Source organism: Elgaria multicarinata, chromosome 10, assembly GCF_023053635.1.
Source record: "Elgaria multicarinata webbii isolate HBS135686 ecotype San Diego chromosome 10, rElgMul1.1.pri, whole genome shotgun sequence".
NCBI classification, from domain to species: Eukaryota; Metazoa; Chordata; class Lepidosauria; order Squamata; family Anguidae; genus Elgaria; species Elgaria multicarinata.
In genome coordinates this window covers 53,838,042-53,859,777 of record NC_086180.1, presented here as the reverse complement: position 1 = coordinate 53,859,777, position 21,736 = coordinate 53,838,042, and the positions used below count along the sequence as shown (strand labels likewise).

At 43.2% G+C, this 21,736-nt stretch overlaps 2 protein-coding genes across 2 annotated transcripts in view; one reads left to right on the top strand and one right to left on the bottom strand.

Moving 5' to 3' along the window:
• The window catches only part of ATP8A1 (ATPase phospholipid transporting 8A1), a 234,655-nt gene that overhangs the window by 123,519 nt on the left and 89,400 nt on the right, over nucleotides 1–21,736 (top strand). The window lies entirely within an intron of this gene.
• SHISA3 (shisa family member 3) lies at nucleotides 1,871–5,620 on the bottom strand. The gene is made up of 2 exons (XM_063135091.1): nucleotides 5,221–5,620; nucleotides 1,871–2,325 (listed from the first exon to the last, which is right to left on the bottom strand). Exons 1-2 carry the CDS (start codon nucleotides 5,618–5,620, stop codon nucleotides 1,871–1,873), a joined length of 855 nt encoding a protein of 284 aa, XP_062991161.1.

Sequence of the window (21,736 nt, the reverse complement as noted above, 5' to 3'; positions counted from 1 at the left end):
AGAGAAGTTTCCGAACTTGGCCCTGCACAGGCGCAGAGCCCATATGTGTGACTGCACAGATGACCACTCGAAGAACTACAATTACAGGTAAGCAACCTGTCTTTAGTGGGATTCTTAGGAGTTTTATTATTTATTTATTTTGTTTACAATATTGATATACCGCTCCTCATTCAGAATTTCAGAGCAGTGGACAAAATAAACTAGAATAAAAACACATTAAAAGTACATTTTTAAAAGAAACAAAGTACAAAGTGCAGTTAAGACTAGCAGTTAATTTCTGAAAGTGCCAAAGCTCAAACTTGGAACGTGAAAGGATTGGAATGCCCAGTTATCTCATCTGTGCAAGATTGTATGTGCTTGTGATGTAAAGTAAATTTACTTTGCTCAGAGACACTGATGTTCCAAAATTGAGACCTGGTATTGAAAATGACATGGGCTGAGCCCCAGGCCAAATTAAGCCCTGCTTAAGATTTAGCGTTCTCTTTACATAGCTGTATAAAACTGATTTATGACTATTTAAGATTTTCATACGTTTAAATGTAAATTAAGCAGCGAAAGTAATTCAGAAATCTTACAGGCAGCTTTATAAATATACAAAATTGTCGAACAGTAAGTTACTTTTATTAATTCAAAATATAAACACATTCAATAATCAAAATACATCAACCATGGAGTGTTTTATTGGAAGAAAACCTGTGACTACTAAATATGGTTAATGTTGTCAATACATTTGAAATTACAGCTCTTAAACATTAATTTATATAGTGCTAATGTTACAAATAAAACCAAGAACGTTTTCCCAACTTGTATTCTCCAAGCCACAGAATAAGATACAATAAACAAATTCTGGCAAAAATACTACTACGGCATTTTAATGTTTACATTGGCAATCAGTGAAATTATGGTATAGTTTATAAGTTTTATTACATCTTCTCTCTCTATTGAAAAAATGTGTCCACAGTTCTACCTAAAACTCATTAGTAAAGTAGCCTGTTGTATCAGTAAGGTTATTTACTGATATTGCAGTTCTAAGTATTTATATTATTGCATCTGCCTGCAAAGTCAGTAATCTTTTCTTGTGCCGGCACAATGACCAGTACTGTCACACATTCGGAACAGCCCATCCTAAACACCTTTTTCCTGGCACAGAACATGTTAGTTAGGATAGGAGTGTTGATACCTTAAAAAAACATTCTGGTACCTAGAACCATGAACCTTGTATAATTTTATAACTTCCTATTTTAGTGCCCCAGTCTGTCAATACCTATTTATAAAGCCACTCCCTTTATAACAAGTGATACTTATTCTTGGGTTAATCAGGAATGAAACATCAGGCATGATCCAGGCAACTTCCCATTGACTGAAGTTGGAGAAAGTTAAGCGTATACCTTATGTCCCCAATGGAATAGGTAGTAATGCTACCCATCACCTAAATAAAGTCTTCAAACAATTTGGCTGATGACAGCATACTACTAGGCATGTCTACTCAGAAGTAAGTCCAATTCAGTTCAGTGGTGCTTGCTCCTAGACAAGCGTATCTGTAGGAGCTCTGCTCACATTAGATACATAGCTTTAAACACATACTGAAGAGAAGACTAGTCACTAAGACTGAGCACAGTAGTCAGGTGACCCTTTTCGAAAACAATATTGCTCTAAATTACTGTTGTTTGGGAATGTGCATGAAACGTATTTTAAAGCAATACTGTTCTTTCTCTCTTTTTAATTTCTTGCAAGAATTCGTACTCTGAAAAGGGCAACTCGCCCATTCACATCGTTTTCAATCTCATAACCAGAGAACACATCAATGAAAACCACATTAAACAAAAATTAGTTGTGCTTCTTTGTGAACAAGTTGTTCAGAAAACTCTTTTCAGCTCTGGCTAAGATCTGGAACGCTCTTCCCAGTCAGAGATGACTCCGAGTCAAGAGGATATGAGAAATAGGGTGCAGATACCAAAAATCCAGATGGTTGAGAGAGGTTGATAGAAGGCCCCATTTGTAAACAGCCTGCTGTGTAAGGGGGAGGTGAAGATGCCACAACGTACCCAGATTCTGGCCTGCCAAAGGAAAACCTGCGGAGAGAGCCAGCAGTACAACTGGTGCTGGTGGCACTACTGGATTGTCTTGATGGAGTCCTCAGGCTAGTGGAGGACAAGATCATTGGTAAAGTCTCCATCTGGTAGCTTCGAAGAGAGAATCTTATTGGCTGCTGCAATGTTTGCTTCGGCCTTAAACATGTACAACAATAAACGGCAACGAAGGAACCCACAAAAATGAAGGCGACAAATATGGATCCAACGATGAGAAATGGTACGTAGATTGGTTCTGAGCATAAAAGAAAAGACATTCCAAATATAATCATCATATTGAAGTTTATGAAGAACCAAAGTATATTCAGTTTTATCCAACATACCAAGTGCTACAGAAGGATTATCACACAATAACAGCAACTCATAATTCTAGTTCTGACACTAATTCATCAGATAAGTAACTTAGGTGCTTTACCTAAAATGCAATGGCCAGTTACAAGCACATCACTTCTCAACTCATTCTGATTTAGCAATGCCTAACCAGCTCTGCACTGAGCCCTTTGTTTCTACTCAGCCTCTATGTCTTTCAGGTGGGACAGCACAATCCCTCCATTTTCTTCTTTTTTAAATTAAACGCAGAGCCTAAGAGAAACTTCTGTGACAGTACCTTTGCTGGGACCAACTAAAAGATCACAAAACAATAAGACAGCCTTAGAGTTTCACAGAAGTTTCTCTTAGGCTCTGCGTTAAATTTAAAAAAGAAGAAAATGGAGGGAGAGGAGAAGAAAAAGATCTTGCTGGTATATGGCATGGTGGGGGCCCAAGTAGGTATCTTAAAATGGTAAACTCTTTGCAACTAATGATAATATGCCCAGTCGAAATAAAATATGGTTGAAAACAGTTGCATTTCTGAGAGCAAAGCAGATACAACAAATGAAAGCCAATTGAAAAGTAGAATTAGAGTGGATTTAACTACTTGACAATTCTAGTAGCATAGTATCATTCATAGCATCTTAAAAAGTGCTGTCCAACAAGATTGTGCTGTCCCACCTGAAAGACATAGAGGCTACTGTCCCTGGGATATTTTCCTAATAGGTCAACAAAGCATTCTTGATGTCTAACTTTTTTAATAATGTGAACACTTCTAATCCAACACAGGAATTCTTTGAAACCATGACATTACAGTTCCAAAGCTCTGGAACTTCTGTGTAAGCAGCTAGTAAAATTAAGGTACTATGATAGAGACAAGGCTGAAATCCTGAACCCACTGGACTTGATGAGAGTGGGACTTACCCCCTACAGAGATGAGTAATCCTATGCTACAATCCTATGCACACTTACTTGGGAGTAGTCCCAATGAATTCAAAGGGACTTGCAAGGATGCATAGGATCAGGTTGCCAAAAAAACCGCCACCTGGATTTTGTAAACTTGTTCAAGTTGTCTTTTTTAAAAGATGAAAAAAGACAGATATTAGCTTAACATGGAAAAGAGACAGCTATCTGTTTCTTTGTTAGCTGAACCCTTACCCATTTTCCCAGTGACACTGAAACTTCAAGAACACAATCAGAGAACATATAGGTGCCATAAATTAAATCATCTTTTACTATAAGATACATCACTATATTTGGGGCTAAGGGGTTAATGGGACACAGACACGCACGAGCACTCAAAAACAGCAAATAACTTTGCTTCCTTGATTAACTCTAAACTGCAGCAAAGTTCACCCTGAAGTTTCCCTTTCATTTTATATTCTAATCAGTACTGACTTCTCAAGGTGAGCTAGACAGTAGCTTTGAGAGGAAACGTGTTTTAGTCCTGGCCATGTGCTTGAATGAGAGATAATTATCTGCTTACAAAACAAACAAACCCCAAACTAAGCAGTATTCCTAATAGCACTCATGAACTTCCTTATTTATGATCCCTTTCTCAATTGATTAAAAGCATGAAATGGTCGACAGAAGAAAAACGCGTTCTGCACTTCGTATTTCTGAGAACCTACCCAGCCGCCGCCTCGGCTGGTGAGTAAGATTCGCAGCGCAAATGCATTCAAGTTTGGCTCCATAGAAATTGCGTGCAAGATTGCAGCCTTGGTCTCTTAATAACTGGATTCGTAGCAGCCACATACAAGCCCTGTCCGATCCGAGACAGATGCTGATCTCCCCAGATGGGTAGGAAATGCCTCCCTTTTCGGGGCAGAACCACAGTCGGAGTCCATTCCGTTTTCTTAACTCTTACAAGGGATTTACAGTCCAATCCCATGCATATCTACTCAGAAGTCCTATCAAGTTCAATGGGGATTAGCCCTGGATAACTAACTGAACAGGTTTGCATGGCAGCCCTGCTCTGCAAGCCTATGGGCGTTTTCCTGGAAGGAAGGAAGCCCCACTGAATTCAAGGAGGATTACATCTGAGCAGATATGGATATGACTGCTAGTTCGTTAAATAGCTCCATGCTAGAAATGCTTGACGCAATTGTTTACATCGCTTAAGAAAGAACACCTAAACGCAGCAGGGAGCGATGCAGTAGAGTATCCTTATTACGGGAATTTTTAATCCGACAGCTGTACTTTTCTCTGGAAAAAGAGAGAAAGGAAAAAAATCATTGGGATTTTCTTCAAGGGCAGCTGCTATGTAACAATGGTTATGACGCTTTCGAGAGAGGTGGGTTGAAATGAATTGAAATCAACCAGAAGACTTCAATGTTGTACACACGCTCTTAGGACTTAACTTCTGAGTAAATATGCTCAGGATTTGAATTAAAATATGGTTCGGTTTCCAAAACATGAATCGCCCAGCAATTTTCCTCTCATCAAGCCGGGAGGGATATAGCCCCCAAATCCTAGCACCTAAGGCTGCAATCCTAGGCCCCCTGATTTTAAAGATAGTTCCATCGCACTCAGGACGATTTACGTCCGAGTTAAGTACGCATTCGATCCATTTGTAGATCTTGCACGGCCAGGACGATTGTTGCCGATACTGGATGATTCTAATCAGCCTGAATTGCGAAATCAAAGCCCCATTGAAATTTTGCAATGAGAGTTTGAATCCTGGGGGAACAATCCTGCGCAGGATCGGGCCGCAGGAGCTCCACGGTGGGGTGGCGGAGGAGCAGCCGCAGCCCGCCCCTCCCGGCAGCCGCAGCCGGCCTTTCGGCTTGGCTCCCTCCTCCCTCTCGGCCCCGACACTCACGGGCGCTCCCAGCCGGCTGCTCCGGCTCGCGGTCGTTGGTGCAGCCGCCTTGCTGCAAGCGCGCCTCGGCGGCGGCGCAGCAATAGCGCAGGGCGCACGAGCCGCAGCAGATGGTGGCGTCGGGCGTGTCGAAGCGCTCCGGGCAGAGGAAGCCGTCGAAGGCCCTGCCGTGCGCGTCCACCCAGCCGTGGCAGTACTCGCCGCCGCCCAGCCCCGCCGCCGCCGCCGCCGCCGCCTTCTGCGCGCTGCTGCCCCAGCGCCACGCCAAGCAGCAGCCCATCAGGACGCAGCGCAGCCACTCGGTGCCCATGGCCGTGCGCGCTGCCCTCTGCTCGGGACGCCGCCGCGGAGTCTCAGTCGCCCTCCTGCCGCCGCCGCCGCGTGCCCCGCTAGCGAGCATTCACGTCGCTGTCCTCCCACCGAGGCCCGCGGCTGGAGCGTGGCGGCGCCCACAGGGTGAAAGCGGAGGGGCAGGACTGGGCCGGCGTGAGACCCCCTCAGCAAGAGAAGGCCAGCCCAGGGCACCCCGGCGGCTCCTCCTCCCACGGCCCCTCCCAGCTGAGTCAGTAAGAAGTTCCCCTAGAGCCTCAGGGGGAGAGGTAAGCGAGCCCCCTTCCTTCGTCTCTTCAGCTTCTGGGTTTCCCTACACTTTTTAAGCTGGTGGCCACTCTTCTTTTCCTTCAGTCAGGCGCCTGTGCTTCTCAGAGCTGCATGGCAGGCAGAAATGCAACAGTTGAGGTGTGACAGCAGCCTTCCCCAACCTGACGCCCTCCAGATGTGTGGCACTGCAATTCCCAGCACCCCTGTCTTGCAGCTCAGTGCAGGAGTCGTTCTGTGGTACTTTTCAGCCCAGGTACACGTACAGAACCGACACTGCCCTTGCCCAAAAGCACTGAATGTGCCCTAGGGGTCAAAAGCTGACTCCAGGCGGTGGCAAGGCACCCAAGGAGGGAGGTCGGAGGAAGTGAGGGGGCTTGGTTCAAAGAACCTGCCCCTTTCCTGGAGGGCGCCTTGCTGGAGAGCTTCCAAAATCTTGGAGCTGCACAGTGGTGGTGAAGTGCCTGCATCTCCTGATCTCCCAGATTGTGACTGTTAAAGGCGCGCGGGGGGGGGGGGGGCTGCTTCACAAAATCCTTAAGAAGAACAAAAGAAGAATCTTACTGGGTAAGGCTAAGGTGGGTTTCCATTATCCTGTTTCCAGCAGTAATCAAGAAGATTCCTACGTGGAAGACCTTTGCCCCAGGTGGCTGTTTCCCAAGATTGGACGGGTTCGGACAACATGCTAATCATTGGGAGTGGGGGGTGGGTAATAGGAACAAAATGGAGAACAACCATTGACTAGCGTGTCATCCGAACCCAGCCACTGTGTATGGGTTGTAGGCAGTTTCCTAGGTAGGCAGAAATGCCTTTCTTGCAGTGGTGAAATTTAGCGGCTGTGGAGCAAGGTTTAGCAATAGTCCAGGAGTACCACCACCATAACCTATATGCTTGAGGTTTAGCTATGATCTCAGCATTCCATCAAGGGTAAACAGTGTTTTGTTCCTAAAAAGAAGAGGAACCAAGGCTCAAACTTACACAGGAGCTCTGCCATCTGCCCTGCCCCTCAGTTTGTCTTTTGTGGCCAAGGCTGAAGTTGCTCAATGAAAGGCACTCTGTGCATCAGTGATAGTCGACCCTTTCGGCACGTGTGCCACCACAAGTCCTACAGTAAGAGCTGCAATGCATCTGCAGTGCAATGCACCTTGGTGTGGCATTGCCTCTATTGGGGCAGGAAGCAGCACAACTGAAGCAGGCAGAAAGGCAGGCCAGACGCTGCTGTAGACAGGCCAACAAGATCTCCTGCTCCTTTCCAGAAATGTTACAGTCCACTGCTGACTGGGCCACTTATGGCCCCCGTGCCTCAGGTTGGGAGCCTGTAATATACCACAGCCTTTCCCAGCCTGCCCCCCCCTCCATGTGTTGGACTGCAATTCCTATCATCCCCCCAGTACACCATGCTGGCCACAGTAAGAAAAAAGATGGAAGTGGTAGGAAAATATAGGAGTGTTATGAGGAGAAGAACATAAGATCTGCCCCCCACTAAAATTCCATGAATGAGGTGAGGTGATGGCACTATAAAAGCCTCATCTGGAAGCGCTTGTGGTGGGGAGCAGTCTATTCAATGTCACTCGTACCCAATTGTTTCATCATTTAACAATGACTGAATTCATCCATACATTTCCACTTAGAGCCCTTTTCAATGTCTTATTCGGATTCTAAAATCTCTGCAGTCAACGCTTTCCCTCATTTTCCCCCCTGCAGCCCTCAGGACTAGAAAGTTGGGTTGTTGTTTTAAATGAAAATTGTTGTAAACCACCCAGAGAGCTTCGGCTGTGGGGCGGCATATAAATGTAATAAAATAAATAAATAATAAATGATCTGCTAAGGATGCCATTTCACATGCCTGACTTTGCACATCACAACAAACTCAAGGGACACATTGAATTTGAGCATTGCAGGTCCTCTTCCTGTAACTATTGAGAGAAATGTTTTCCTATTTGTTCAAGATAAATAGTTACAGTAGAGTTCTCAATTGACTCAAGAAGAGTAAAGGTTAGGTGAAAGCACTTAATGTTATCATTGGAAGCTGAGCAGCCTTTGGTGTTTTATTTATATCTGTAAGAAGGTGGTAATTCTGAATGCCAGCCCAGTCTCTCTTCGGGGCTCTATTGAGGAAAGTGGAAGGGAACGCAGTAAAATATACATCCATCTAGAAACTGAGGCAGAGCAGTGTGGACACTTTGCCTAGTGTACCTGACGATTTCAATCCACAGCAGTTATAGCAGGGAACAGACTCCTATTACTCTTTCTCTACTTATTCTCCAATGCCTAAAAAGACATCTAGGAAAATGTGATGGATGGATAGTTGAAACTTAATGAGAATGCTAGCATTTATTTTCTTAGTCTTACAACAGCTCATTGTCAAGATTGGTCTGTGGGAAATGTTCCTCCCAAGAGGCCCCAGTATATAGGGCTTGTTCTTTAAAAAATCTGGCAAGGAAAATGGAGTTAGTCATTAAAAGAAACTGCAGAGAAAAAAGTAGGAAAGTGGGATAGAAGGAAGAATGGATTAATGCAAGAAGAGACCTAGCCTACTATTCCTGTAAGTCCAAGAGTTTTTCATGTGTTTTCAGTGTTTTTGTCATCAGTTTTTGGTGTCCTGTTGTGGCCAGTGTTAGGTTTGCAAAAGATGATGGGTGACTAATACCGATTAGGCAGTTTCTACACCTGCCTATTTCCCTGGGATCATCCCTGTGCATCCAAATGACATACAGGGCATCCCGGGAGCAGGCAGGGACGATCCCTCCATTTGCCTGGAATAATCATTAGGTGTAGAAAGGGGCACTGGTTCTCTTATATTTCTGCTTTTAAAAATTCAATAGATTATGTCATTCAGATAATGTCATATATATACTGGGGCCGTTGCTAGACCACGGGTTAGCGCGGTGCGAGGCCCGTGTGCGTCCAGATGACACACAGGTGATCCTGGCCTCAGCCAGGACTCGAGCCGCCCTGGCACCGCGCTAACCGGAACCGCTTGTAGCGCAGTTCTTCCTGCGGTCCCAGCCTCAGGTCGGGCTGAGGCCGGGACCGCAGGCGTGTGGACTGGTCCGCTGCTTTTCCCAGCTACCGCACTTACATGCAAGTAGCCAGGAAAAGCAGTGGACAGGCCATAGGAGCGCTGTACCCATCAGGCTGGGGGGGGGGGAAATCACGGGAGGGAGATGGGGGCCGGGGGGGGAAGAGCAGACCCAGCGGGAGAGATGGGGGGAAGGAGAAGGAGGACAGGGCGACGAGATCGGGGACGTGGGGGGAAGGAGAAGGGGGACAGGGCAACGAGATCGGGAACGGGGGGAAGGAGAAGGGGGACAGGGCAATGAGATCAGGGATGGGGGGAAGGAGAAGGGGGACAGGGCAATGAGATCAGGGATGGGGGGAAGGAGAAGGGGGACAGGGCAATGAGATCAGGGATGGGGGGGAAGAATATTTTTTTAAATAATAAAAAACCTTACTTACCTTTCCTGGCTGCTAAGGGCGAGATCTCGCGTTAGTCATAACGCGAGTTCTCCCCTCCTCTCCCCCAGATTTTCAACTGGGTCTAGCAAGGCCCTGGGTCTCCCTCCGGGCATTCCTGATGCCCACTTAAGGATGGAGACAGGGCTGCCTTCAATTTCTCTTAAGAGTCCATCTGTCATTATTAAAATATTTCAAGAAACTTGATAGGCCCCCAGAAGACCATTTAGTTAAATCCTTCTACTGGTACTACTGGGAGGGGAACCAGTGGGCAAATATTCTGTCCCATATTCTGCAAATATACTCTCTGCCCTTCTCAGAGGACATTAAGTCCTTGGACCCAAAAAAATCTTTGTGATTGAGTCCTTGAGCGGAATGCCAGATGAGATGCTACTTTGATTCAATACTTGAAGTTCTCCCTGTGGTACCCCCATGGTACCTTCCAGCAGGCCTACCCACTTGAATTTTAAATTTGCCTTTTAATGATGTGCTGCTTTTAGTGATGTATTGGTTTAAAATGCTTTAATTAGTTGTATGATGTTGCATTTGTGTTGTGCCCCGCCTCGATCCGGAGGGAGAGGCGGGTAACTAATAAATTTATTATTATTATTATGAAAAATAAATTTATTTCTCAGTATCTATTTAATCTTACAGATGCCCCACTAAAGAAGGCATTTACAAGCCTGCACTTTCAATCCATGCCCTCGTCATATCTCGAGGGCAGATTTCGCAAAGTTCCCGTGAAGCAGCACCACTGCCCCTGTGGCCAGGGGCAAGTGGTAGACATTGAACATTATGTCCTACATTGCCTGCTTTATGAAGCAGTTAGAGGTAAAACATTGGGCCAGATTGCTGCTAAATTCACGGGCTGTGAAGCGGAATGTGTTCATTATCTGCTGGCAGATGCACTTCCCTATGTTAGCTACCAAGTGGCCATCTTCACTCCGTTGCCTCTTAAAAATTAGAAAGAGAATTGTCTCTACTAATCCTGTTAGATGTTTTGCTAAACTGCAGTCTAGGATTAGTTTTAGCCATAACCACAGTTATTATTTTAGCAATTAACCATTATTGATTTTATGCGTGATAGAAATAAAAAACATATATATATATATATATATATATATATATATATATATGTTTTTTATTTCTATGTGTATGTTTGATTTACTGTGTTATGACGTGGTTACAACAATAAACTACTACTACTGCTACATATACTGATTTAGATAATTAGCAAGAAAAACGAGTTTGGAATGGAAGTCAGGTTGCTTAAATTCTCTTTTTTTATCTTTGAATCGTGCAATAACGCCAGAGATTGCACAAGCCCATTTTTCTCCCTACCCCCACGCCGCATCACTCAATAGAATTTTCTTAAAGTTTGCGCTAATATACCTAGTAAATAACAGAGGGGAAGCTCCCTTTTATGAGTTACGACATGCATTCTGTCAGGTCCAGTCTGAAAGTTACTCAGAGCTGCTCCATGTTTCCGAGGTGTTTTCTGCCTCCTGTTTGGCTGTCCGGAGTAATTGTCACATATAGCTGTCATACAAAGAGCAGCGTTGTTAACTGGGCAGGCTCCCAGTCACTTCCTATTTGCAATGCTCTGATGCTTACATTGCTATGCGCTCTTGTCACAGTATTTTTTTTCTTCTCCATCGATAAGCCTTTTATAATAATGACTTAAGGGCTACTTGTCTCTTTCCAGGGCTCAGCCCTGGTGATCCTGTTAAAGCATTGAGAAGAGTATTGCAATATTAACAAAGCAAAGTATGACATATTTGAATTGGCCACTTTCCATCTATTTTTCAAACAAGACATCTTCCCTAGTTTTGCTAGCAACTTAGCTAGTCCATTTGACAGCATGTCTAGTCAACAGTGAATTGTTTGTTATTTTATATAGAGAGCTTTATAGTCTACCCCATGCAAAGAGTCAGGTGGGGAACAAAGAAAAACAGTATGAAATTTTATGGCATTCACATGTGGTCTGAAGCACGGAGCAAGGAGGGCCTGCGTTAGCATCTAGTTAGTCTCTGATTATCCCTCAGGAGTTATCCGTATCTCTTTCTGCAGTGTAAAAACGTAACCACAACAAATGCTTTTAGAATACCGCACTTTTTGGGGTGGCCAATTTATTTAGTTGTATAATATCCAGCTTTTTGCAAGAGTCTTCAGAGTGGCTTACAATACTTATAAAATACAATGGGTTAGTCATGCTTAGAGTAGACCCACTGAAATCCATGCAACAAGTTGGTCATGACTAAGATCTAGTTTGGAACCAACTCAGAGGATGCACCAAGAACGATACTCTCAAAAGAAAAGAAAAGGCCCCACTGATCCTGAAGCCTTCTTTGTCTGCCCCCTCACTCTCCTCTCCTTCCCACAGGGCTGTTGTTGACAGTTGGCCCCATGAGGGAAGGACAGACTGTCTTGAATGTAGTTAATCATGAATATGTCCGAGGGTGTGTTTTTGAACCTTGCTGTGGATCTTCCTTTATGTGCTCAAGCCTCTTCTCATCCGTCCCACCATTGAAACCTGTAAAGCACCGTGGCTCAAGATTATTATTGTTATTATTTTTATCTCCTTTTTTCCCCTCAGCAAACTGCATACAATTTATTTGGGGGGAAAGGTGCAAAGGCACAGATTCAACTCAGAAAGGAGGGGGGAAATCTCTTCAGAAGCTCAATTCTGAAATCCCAAAAGTCAGCATTGTCCCTTAGAAACATGTAAAGTTTTGGTATTGGGACAGTGAATAACAAAAAAAAATAATTGAAATGCAACAAGAGTTCTGGTTTGGACTCACCCCCTTGACGCTTAAGAAACCATGTTTTAAAAGTTGCGTATCTCAAGTGCGGGGAGGGAATTGAGAGCATTTATTTTTACTGCCTCTTAAAATTTCCTCCCATCATGGCAGGAGTATGAATATGGATATCTCAGTCTGACCACTTGTCAAACATTTCAAATGCTTGTGCTGCTAATTTGAGCCACCAGCAGGTTGAGGGAAACCGAAAGAACAAAGTGTGCTGTGTACCAGCAATAAAACTCTCCAGACTAGCAGGCACATTTGTCCAAAAAAACACAAAAAACGATGGCTATTTTTCCCAGACAAGCCCCCCACAACTCTAGGGCTACTTTCTCCCAATCATCATAGAAATAAGGAACAGTTCACTTTCCCCTTCAAATATCTTTGCAGCTGATAAAGAGCTGTTATAATTCTCTTATTGCCATCGTTTTTCTATACAAAGATAAGCACAGGATGGATTTCTGACTCACAAATAGCTTGGACAAAAAGGCAGTCTTATGATAATTAAAGCCTAATTCATTCCTGACCCTTTTAGCATTAGCGAGGTGGGTGTATAAGAACCCTCTGTGAGAACTTTTTGCTAGTGTTGTCGGATCTCTTTTTGCTTCTCTTGAAATTCTTCAGATGTTTTTAAAAGGCCAAGGGGGGAATATCCAAATGTACCATGAACTTTCACTTCAGGTGAAATTTGGTGACAACTGTGATAAATGAATGTAAATTTATATTTAAGATACTGCTGCAACATAAACAACAAAAACCAATCTCCTGGAGATGTAATAAAACAAATACACATATATCTGCTCTCAAGAATTGTATTGGCAGAAAGACAATGCCATTTATTGGACCAAATTGCCTTTAAATTAGTGCAAGTTACTTTTCTTTCTTTTTTTACTTTTTCCTTTCCTTTAATTTTCTTTTCTTTTTCTTTCTTTCTTTTTAGTTATGCAGAACTTTCCCCTTTTTTCTTCTTCAGCTCTTCTTGGGAGTTGAGTTAGTGCAGTGGCTAAAAGTGTGAGCTGTGAGTCAGATTTTTTTTTAATTCAAATCTTACCTCAGTCAAGAACGTTTCTCAGCATCAGTCCCACTGCTGCAGCTAGGGCATGATCCAAATAAAGCTAAGTATATTTCAGTCGCATTGATTTCATTTAATTTTGGCTGGATCATGTCCATGTACTATATGAAGCATTTTGAACACTCTAGAAGACCTGTAAATGTGAAGTATGATTCAATCTTTGGTTTTCAGAGCAAAAATAAAAGTAGGGTAAGTCTCATTATATTCAGTGGGATTTACTTCTGAGTAAATGTGCCTAGGCTGCTGTATACGTTATATGGCCAGAGTGATGTTTACCAAAGGCTGTAATTTCCAAATCCATAAGATGTGTTTAGGATCTAGGTGTGTATTTGCTCCATTTTAGAACAAACAAAAAGAGGCTGGTTCACTCCAGTCTTTAAAATGTTCAAAACTCTGTATTAAATTGATACAGGTGGCTACTAGAAGGAGGGCTTTCTCCGCTGTGGCACCCCGGTTGTGGAATGAGCTCCCCAGAGAGGTCCGCCTGGCGCCCACACTGTACTGCTTTCGTCGCCAGCTGAAGACCTTTTTATTCGCTCAGTATTTTAACCCTTAATTTTAACTTAAATTTAAATTTTACTGTTTTAACTCTGTATTTTAGCCTTATATCAATTTTGCTGCATGGTTTTATCCTGGTTGTGCTTTTTATACTGTATTTTGTAATTGTGCTTTTAACCTGTTGGTTGTTTTATTGTGGTTTTAATTTTTGTGAACCGCCCAGAGAGTTTCGGCTATTGGGCGGTATAAAAATACAGTTACCTAAATCTACTTCATTATTGTTATGCCAACATGGTTTAAATCATCCTTTGGTTTATCAACGATTATCTGTTGTGAATTTTTCAAAACGTACAATTTTGGTGTGGGGCTATTGGTGGGCTTAGGTCACAAAATACCTCCATAGAAACCGCATGCCCATTGTGAGGAATGGTCCAGAGCCCACTGGAGAAAATGGAAGCCCTTATACGGAAAACTGTGTTTTAAAACAAGCAGGCTTCTGCTGTGAAAAATTGTCTGATAAGAGGGCAGGTATTTGTGGATCCAAAGTTAAAGCTTTTGGCTTGTAACTGGAATGCCTTCACCCCTCACCCACCCCCATTGCTGTACTAAAAGCCTTTAAGCCACAAAGCAGCCACAGTGATTATAATGACTGCCCTCATGAATTGGGTAAGAAAAGGCATTACGTGCATAGTTCAGGACACCGGCTCATTTGACTGCTGAAAAACAGCTGGGAAAGCTTAGGCACTCTCAGCAAAATGAGTTGGTCTAATGCAAGGTAGCAAGCCAACCAGCGCTCCTCTGAGTCGACCCACATATAAAACAAAGGGAAGCCAGTTGAAATCCAAGTCACTTTTGTCCTAGAATCTCTGTAAGTCATATAGTTAATAAAATAAATGGGATAATTATCTTTTCCTGAACCATTTTGAGGGATAGTAATGGGTAGCTAGCTGGCCAGCAATAGCATTATCACAATCCCCTTGCTTTAATTTGCCAGCGCAGCGTGTTTGCATTTAGCACTATGGGCTGGTTCAGACATAATGGGAAGCCATGATTCCCTGCTATGTACATGAGCCATGGTGAGCCGTGCCCACTCCTTCTGTCTCTCTCCTCTGGTGAGTGCTTGCGGGGGAGATCAGCGGTGGCTGCTTCTGGTTTTAAACAAACTGCAGCTCCCTGTTAACATCTGAAATGGGGAAACTATGCTTTGTTTAAAATCTGGTTAGCTGAACTCATGGAGGATTGAACCAACCTTGTTCATTAACTAGAGTTTAAACAAAGGACAGTTCCTTGAGTTTGAATGTTACCGGGGAGCTGTGGCTAATTTAAAACCAGGAATAGATGCTTCCATTCTTCTGGGCATGCGTGAGAGGAGGAGAGGAAAGGAAAACACACAAGTCCAAGGTTTGTTACTCCTCGTGCTCTTAGAAGGAAATTATATCTGTTTACATCTGAGTAGGCCCACAGATGTAAACAGAGTAGGCCCCAGATTGGGCACAGAGATACTAAAATTAGGGTGACCATATTTGGGAAACCAAAAAAGAGGACACCTTGTGTGTGTGTGGGGAAGCAGCTTTCTGAGTCCTGCAGAAAGTACGTTATTCCCCCGCCACCTTAAAGAACCCGATTGGAGTGGAGGAGGGGAAAGGATTTCATTCTGCACCACCACCATCCACTCCAATGGGGGCCTTTTCTATAATGTCCACGAATGACCCACTTTCCCCTTTAAGACCTCAATTGGAGCTCGGGGTGGGGGAATGATGTGCCTCAAGAAAGCATGTCACTCCCTCCTGCCATGCTCATGGCAGCCTTAAAGGGGAAGGTGTGTCATTCCAGGACATTATTGAAAATTATAGAAAATCCCCCCTGACACCATGGAAAGAACAAAAAACAGGACAAATCCGGGGAAATCCTGACAGTTGGTCACCCTACTAAAATAAAATTTGGTATAATCTCAATTCTCCATTTGAAGTTTGACAATCTCCTCCATTTTATGAGAAGTAGGATAAGTGCAAAATACACAGCAACATAACAATTGATAACTGCCTTGCTGTTCCCTCAGCCCCCACTTAGCGTGCTAGTATTATTGAAATTAAAAGTTGGTAATGTTTGAATCACCACAATATTAAGATATCCAAGACCCAAATAATTCCATATTTTAAATGTCAAAAGCAGCACCTTGAATTGTGCCCAGAAGCAATTTGCTGAAGTGCAGATTTTTCAAAATATTGGGGAAGGGGATTGCTTCTCATGGCCAGTTCAAGCGTATAATTAGGCCTCTGCATTCTAAACTAGCTGAAGTTTCCAAATAGTCTCCAAGGCACCCTTACAAAGGAGCATATTGCAACAATCACATTTGGAAAAACGTCAGTGGAGAGCATCAATATTGAACTTTTAATCCTTCAATCAATATTAAAGCACAATTCTTACACAGACCTTATAATTCAGCTTCCAGTTGGGACTTAATATATGGTAGTCTTTGGATTTAATTTAAGTACAATTCAATTTCTTTATCAGGGATTTCGTAGAGGAAAATAAACCAAAATAGCATGAACTCAGTTTCACAGAGTCACCAGTCATGATTATAAACCATTTATATTCATAGTTCAATATTTACTCTGTTTAAATATAGTCACAAACTTTGTTGTTTTTCTTCCTTTAGTGAACAAAAATAAATAAACCTGCCCGTTTTATGTTACAGGGTTCTAGTTAGTAGAAAGCAAAAGTAGCTGAATAGTGCCATCTAGTGGCTAGTATGTGACATAACTGTTGCTTAGATCATTAGTAGGTTTCACTGAACCCCTTTGGCATCTGAGAGGCATTGCTTTTCTGCAGCTAGCTGAAAGCCAAATTGTGGTTATGCAGATTACTTAATATAACACTATATTATCTAGCAATGGCTTTTCCCATGGCCAAGATCCTTCTAAAATGTTTACTCAAACTTCAGCAAATGTTCCTTTCAGTGTTAATTCAAAGTTTTCTCCCTGCAGGTTCAGCATATTTTAATTGCTTCCTCTCAAATGTGGCTGTGGGATTCCTCATGAATATCCTGTTACTTGCTGCTTAAATAAGTCCTCTTATAACACAGTCCTATATCCCCTGCCCATTTCTGCAATAAACTATAACTGAGACTCTAGGGACCTTCAAAAAACTGTATTTTATTTATTTTATTTAGGCTCTTATGCTCTGCTTTTCAAAGCAAAAATGTTTCAGAAAGGAATTTACAATATCAAACTGGTATAAATACGATTGTGAAAAAGTAAGAAACCCATAGAATAAAACAGCCATTCAGGAGTAGAATAAACCAGACCGTTAAAAGGTTTCCTGAAACATGAAGGTCTTCAACGCAGGCCCAAAAGCCATGGGAGGGGGGGGCAGGGTACTTGATGCTCTGCCTGGAGAGTGAGTCCCACAACTGTGGAACCACCACTAAGAAGGCCCTTTCTCTATTTCCCACCTGTTGGATCTTAGTGGTGAGGCTGAGAATGAGGCCTCAGTTGCTGATTTTGGAACTCAGGGAGGTTCAGGTGGAGTGCAGGTAATCACTGAGGCAGCAGCAGAGATTTTTGCTTCAAAGATGATAGCTTACATGTCTGAATATATTCTTGGTGGCTGGTACTACCGCAAAATCTTTATACCAGAAAGATATTAGTGTCATGCAGTTTAATTATTCAGAGACACTATTTATGTTTAGAATACTTCAGAGGGTACTAAACATTGTCTGAGGGCCTTGCTAGACCTGCTGGATAAGCCGGCAGGGAGGAGGGGTGACGGCGCGCTAGAGTTAGCGCACGCCGTTGCTGGCTTCCACACGCACGACGCAACGGGGCGCCCCATAGCGTCGGCCATTTTTCTTAAAGGCACCATGTGCGCCGGAGCCCCGCCGGAGAAGGTAGGTGGTTTTTTAAAAAAAAAATTAAGCCCCCCCCCCCGCTCTCCCTGCCCCTGATTCCCCCCCTGCCTGCTCGCTTGTCCTCCCCCCATCCGCCAGGCCCGATCCCATCCCCGATCTTCCCCCCCTCTTGCCAGGCCCGATGTCCGGCTTTCCCCCCCCTCTCCTGGCGGGTCCGACCTTCCCCCCCCCCCGGGCCCGATGTAGCTACTCGCGAGTAAGCGAGTAGCTGCAAAAAGCCACAGACCCTCAGGCCGGGGCTGCAGAAAATATTTGCTTATGCCGGCTTAAGGCAGGCTTCAGTGCAGCCTGACCCCGGATTCCCCTGTGTGTCATCTGGATGCACAGGAGGGAAACCGGGCCTCACACCGCGCTAACGCCTGGTCTAGCAAGGTCCTGAGATATCCTTACAATAATCCTGCAATGTAGGTAAGTAATATTATCCCAAATTGAAGCTAAGGAGGGGGCTGAGGATAGTATAACTACTGAGTTCTCATGGCAGAGGCAACATTTCAGCCTGGTTTCCTGGAACAGATCAGTCCCTTGGGCACTGCACTTACAAGGGCAGGCAGAAAGTAGATCAGGGTCTATCGGTTGATATTTGGGTGATTTGCAGTAGTTCATGAATTATTTCTTAATCCCAATTATTTAACAACAGCAACCGTAAAAATACTGCAGTCCTGTATACGCTTATTTGATTGATCCCATAGGAAAGTTATCTCTCTGAGCCTGAGTTTTTCCCAGCTGTAAAATGGGACTTTATACTTAAGATTGCTGGTACAAATTGCTGTTCCTCAGGGGGAGGGAACACCACTGCTATGGTTTGCCTTGAGTTAATCACTTATCTCACCTTCTGTGTTCCTTGCTTGTAAAACATGAGTATTAATTGGTTGCCCTTTGGAGACAGGTGCTTTCAGATGAGACTTTTATTGTGCAATCACACTGCCTCATTCATGGCATTTTACAGGGGGTCCAGATGGCATGTTTTCACTTTGTAGCCCTACTGTTTTTCTCCATCATTTCTTTCCTCTCTCTCTCTCTCTCTCGCTTTAACCAGAAAAAAAAAACCAAAGGAAGAAATGGCAGAATAGCTACACAATGCCTTTTGATTTTTAAAAAATAAATTGTATTGATTTTTAATCACAAGTTTTCAGTGTAATTAATGGCTATTTCAAAATATTGCAACTTTTTCAACTAACAAAACACATATGCTACATAACAATAGGAGCCCTCCGTCTGGAAGTACCCCAGAAATTTGTGCACTTCCGCTAGCTAGTTTTAGAACTTTGTAGACCTGTCCTCGTATATGCAGGTTCTCCCAGCAGATGGCTCGTGGGATGCAGTGGATAACTGGTCTCACCCCCTGATCCACCGTTTCTGACTAGTTAGACCTCACAATTCTAGGCTTGCCCACTCCTGCTCTGGCAGACTTGTATGATGCGTACGTACACTTGAAAAATAAATGTTCAACTTTTTATATTTCTATTTGTGCACATGTTTTTACATGAAGTCATGATTCATAACAAGAACAATAGTTTACACCAACTTTAAAATCACTTCATTGGCTGCCAATTAGTTTCTGGGCAAAGTATAAAGTGTTTATTACTTTTAAAGCCCTACATGGTTTGGGTCCAGGCTACTTGCGGGATCACCTTCCCCCCGTACAATCCACCCTGCACACTCAGGTCTTCTGGGGAGAATTTACTCCAGTCATCCAAAACTAGGCTGACAACTGTTACCCAGAGCACCTTTTCTTTTGCCGCCCCCAGATTGTGGAATGGCCTGCTGGGAGAGATTCATCAACTTAATAGTCTTTTCAAATTCAAGAAGGCTATAAAGACTGATCTCTTCCGGCAGGCCTACCCAATCGAATTTTAAGATACTTGACTGTTATTTTAATGTTGTATCAGTTTTATATGTTTTTAATCAGTTTTATGCATTTTATGGTGGATTTTGTATTTAATGTTCCCCGCCTTGTTCCAGAGGGAGAGTCGGGTAAGAAATAAATATTCTATTCTATTATTAAATTGTATTCATTTATTTATTCTACTCCTTGGAGTGAATTACATGCAGTCAATAAAACAAGAGTCCCTGCCAATCTAAAAAGGCATAGCACACAAGGGAAAAGGAGTGGGAAGGGAAGAGGAGAAAATGAAGTAGTCTTTCAAGCAGCGCTGGTGGAATGGCCTCACTCGTCTCCAAAGGAAGCCCCCAAACTCCACAGAAGTGACACCATGGCTCTTTTGTTCAGCTTACTGTGAGGAATTCCAGTCAGTTTTCTGTTAATCAGAATTTCATTCAGCAAACACTGATCCTTCATTTTTGCTAATATGTTTTGTTTCAGCTTGTAATCAAGGCTTCAGTTGTGCTATCTCCAGAAACCAATTACCAACTAATGAAAGGAGCACTTCTGAATGATTTTGTCAAAACCAATTTGGGGGCAGTTTAACACCAACCTTGTTTGCCGTCATGTCATGCATCACCCCATCTCCTGCCTCATGGTGGGGATGTAGAATGACATCATGTCGTGCATTGTGATGTAATAAACTTCAAAGGAAAAAGAGAGCAAGAGACATGGGATTGGGGCAGGTTGGAGTCTCTTATAACATCTAATTATGCCTGTAGATTTCAGTGGAGGCAGGTTAAGCTAATGCTGATATGTTTGTTTTTAGGGTTGCACTAATCCTAGGCAAACAAGGATCACATAATGAATATGATGATGTCATGACACTATATAGCCTGTCAGTGCTCCTGGAATAGCTGAACACTTTAATCCTCTTTCACTGTGTTTGCAGAGTTTCAAGGCTATGCCAATTTCATACATTTCTAGAAAAGTTGACCTGGCCGTAGTCATTCATGCTTTAGTAACAATGTAACGTTGGATATGCTCTATATTGGGTTGCTCTTGAAACGCATCCAGAAAAATCAGATGGTCCAAAATGCCACTGGATGGAGCACATTACTCTGGTCCTTTACCGGTCCTTGTTGTTATCATCATTGGCTTCCTGTTCATTATGGAGTCAGTTCCAAGTGCTGGTACCTTCTAAAGACCCAAATGGTTTCAGATCTGGGCAACCTAAGGACTGCCTTCTTCCATACCTTCCACCTCTGTGCTCCAATCAATATCTGAGGCCCTGCTCTGGGTTCCCCCACCAACTGAGGTATGGCGGGTAAGGACATAGTTCATTTGTGGCACCAGCGCTATGAAATGACCTCCCTAGGAAAGCCCACCAGCACCCCTTCCTATCTTTATATTCGTTTTGTCGCCACATCCAAATGCAGCTTTTTAGAATGGGTTGTGTGGAAAGTTGCAAACTGTTGAAGGGGCTTTCTGCTGGCTGTGCTTGGCATGGCATCGATTTTTATTCTGCTTATTATTTTATTATTGTTGCTGTTATTGACTTGGTTAGGTTTTGTTGAAACTACTGTTTGCATTTTATCATTTTATTGTGAATCATGTTGGGTTTTTATAAAGAAATGTGGAATATTTTTAAATTAGTAAAAAAATACATTGGGTGATCTCAATCTCTAGTATTTATTTATTTATTTATTTATTACATTTATATACCGCCCCATACCTGAGAAACGGAGAGAAAAAATGCCCACTTAAATACCACAATGAATAGGTCATATTGGTGTGTCAGCCTCAATGCTGTGAGGTAGCTTAGTCTGAAAAATAGAAATTTGCCCAAGTGAATCATCCAAATGCAGCTTGATCAGGGGTCTGGAAACAAAGCCCTATGAAGAGAGACTGAAACAAATGGGCATGTTTAGCCTGGAGAAGAGAAGATTGAGGGAGACATGAGAGCACTCTTCAAATACTTAAAAGATTGTCACACAGAGGAGGGCCAGGATCGCTTCTCAATCCTCCCAGAGTTCAGGACATGGAATAACGGGCTCAAGTTACAGGAAGCCAGATTCCAGCTGAACATCAGGAAAAACTTCCTGACTGTTAGAGCAGTATGACAATGGAACCAGTTACCTAGGGATGTTGTGAGCTCTCCCACACTAGAGGCATTCAAGAGGCAGCTGAACAGCCATCTGTCAGGTATGTTTTAGGGTGGATTCCTGCATTGAGCAGGATGTTGGACTCAATGGCCTTATAGGCCCCTTCCAACGCTACTATTCTATGGTTCTACGATTCTATGTTTTTGTGAACCGCCCAGAGAGCTTCAGCTATTGGGCGGTAGAAAAATGTAATAA

Coding starts and splice junctions, on each gene's coding strand:
- SHISA3 (XM_063135091.1), bottom strand. CDS start 5,620: ATGCTCGCTAGCGGGGCACGCGGCGGCGGCGGCAGGAGGGCGACTGAG. Junction 2,326..5,220: donor GCAGCCGGCTGGGAGCGCCC/GTGAGTGTCGGG, acceptor TTTTATGCTCAG/AACCAATCTACGTACCATTT.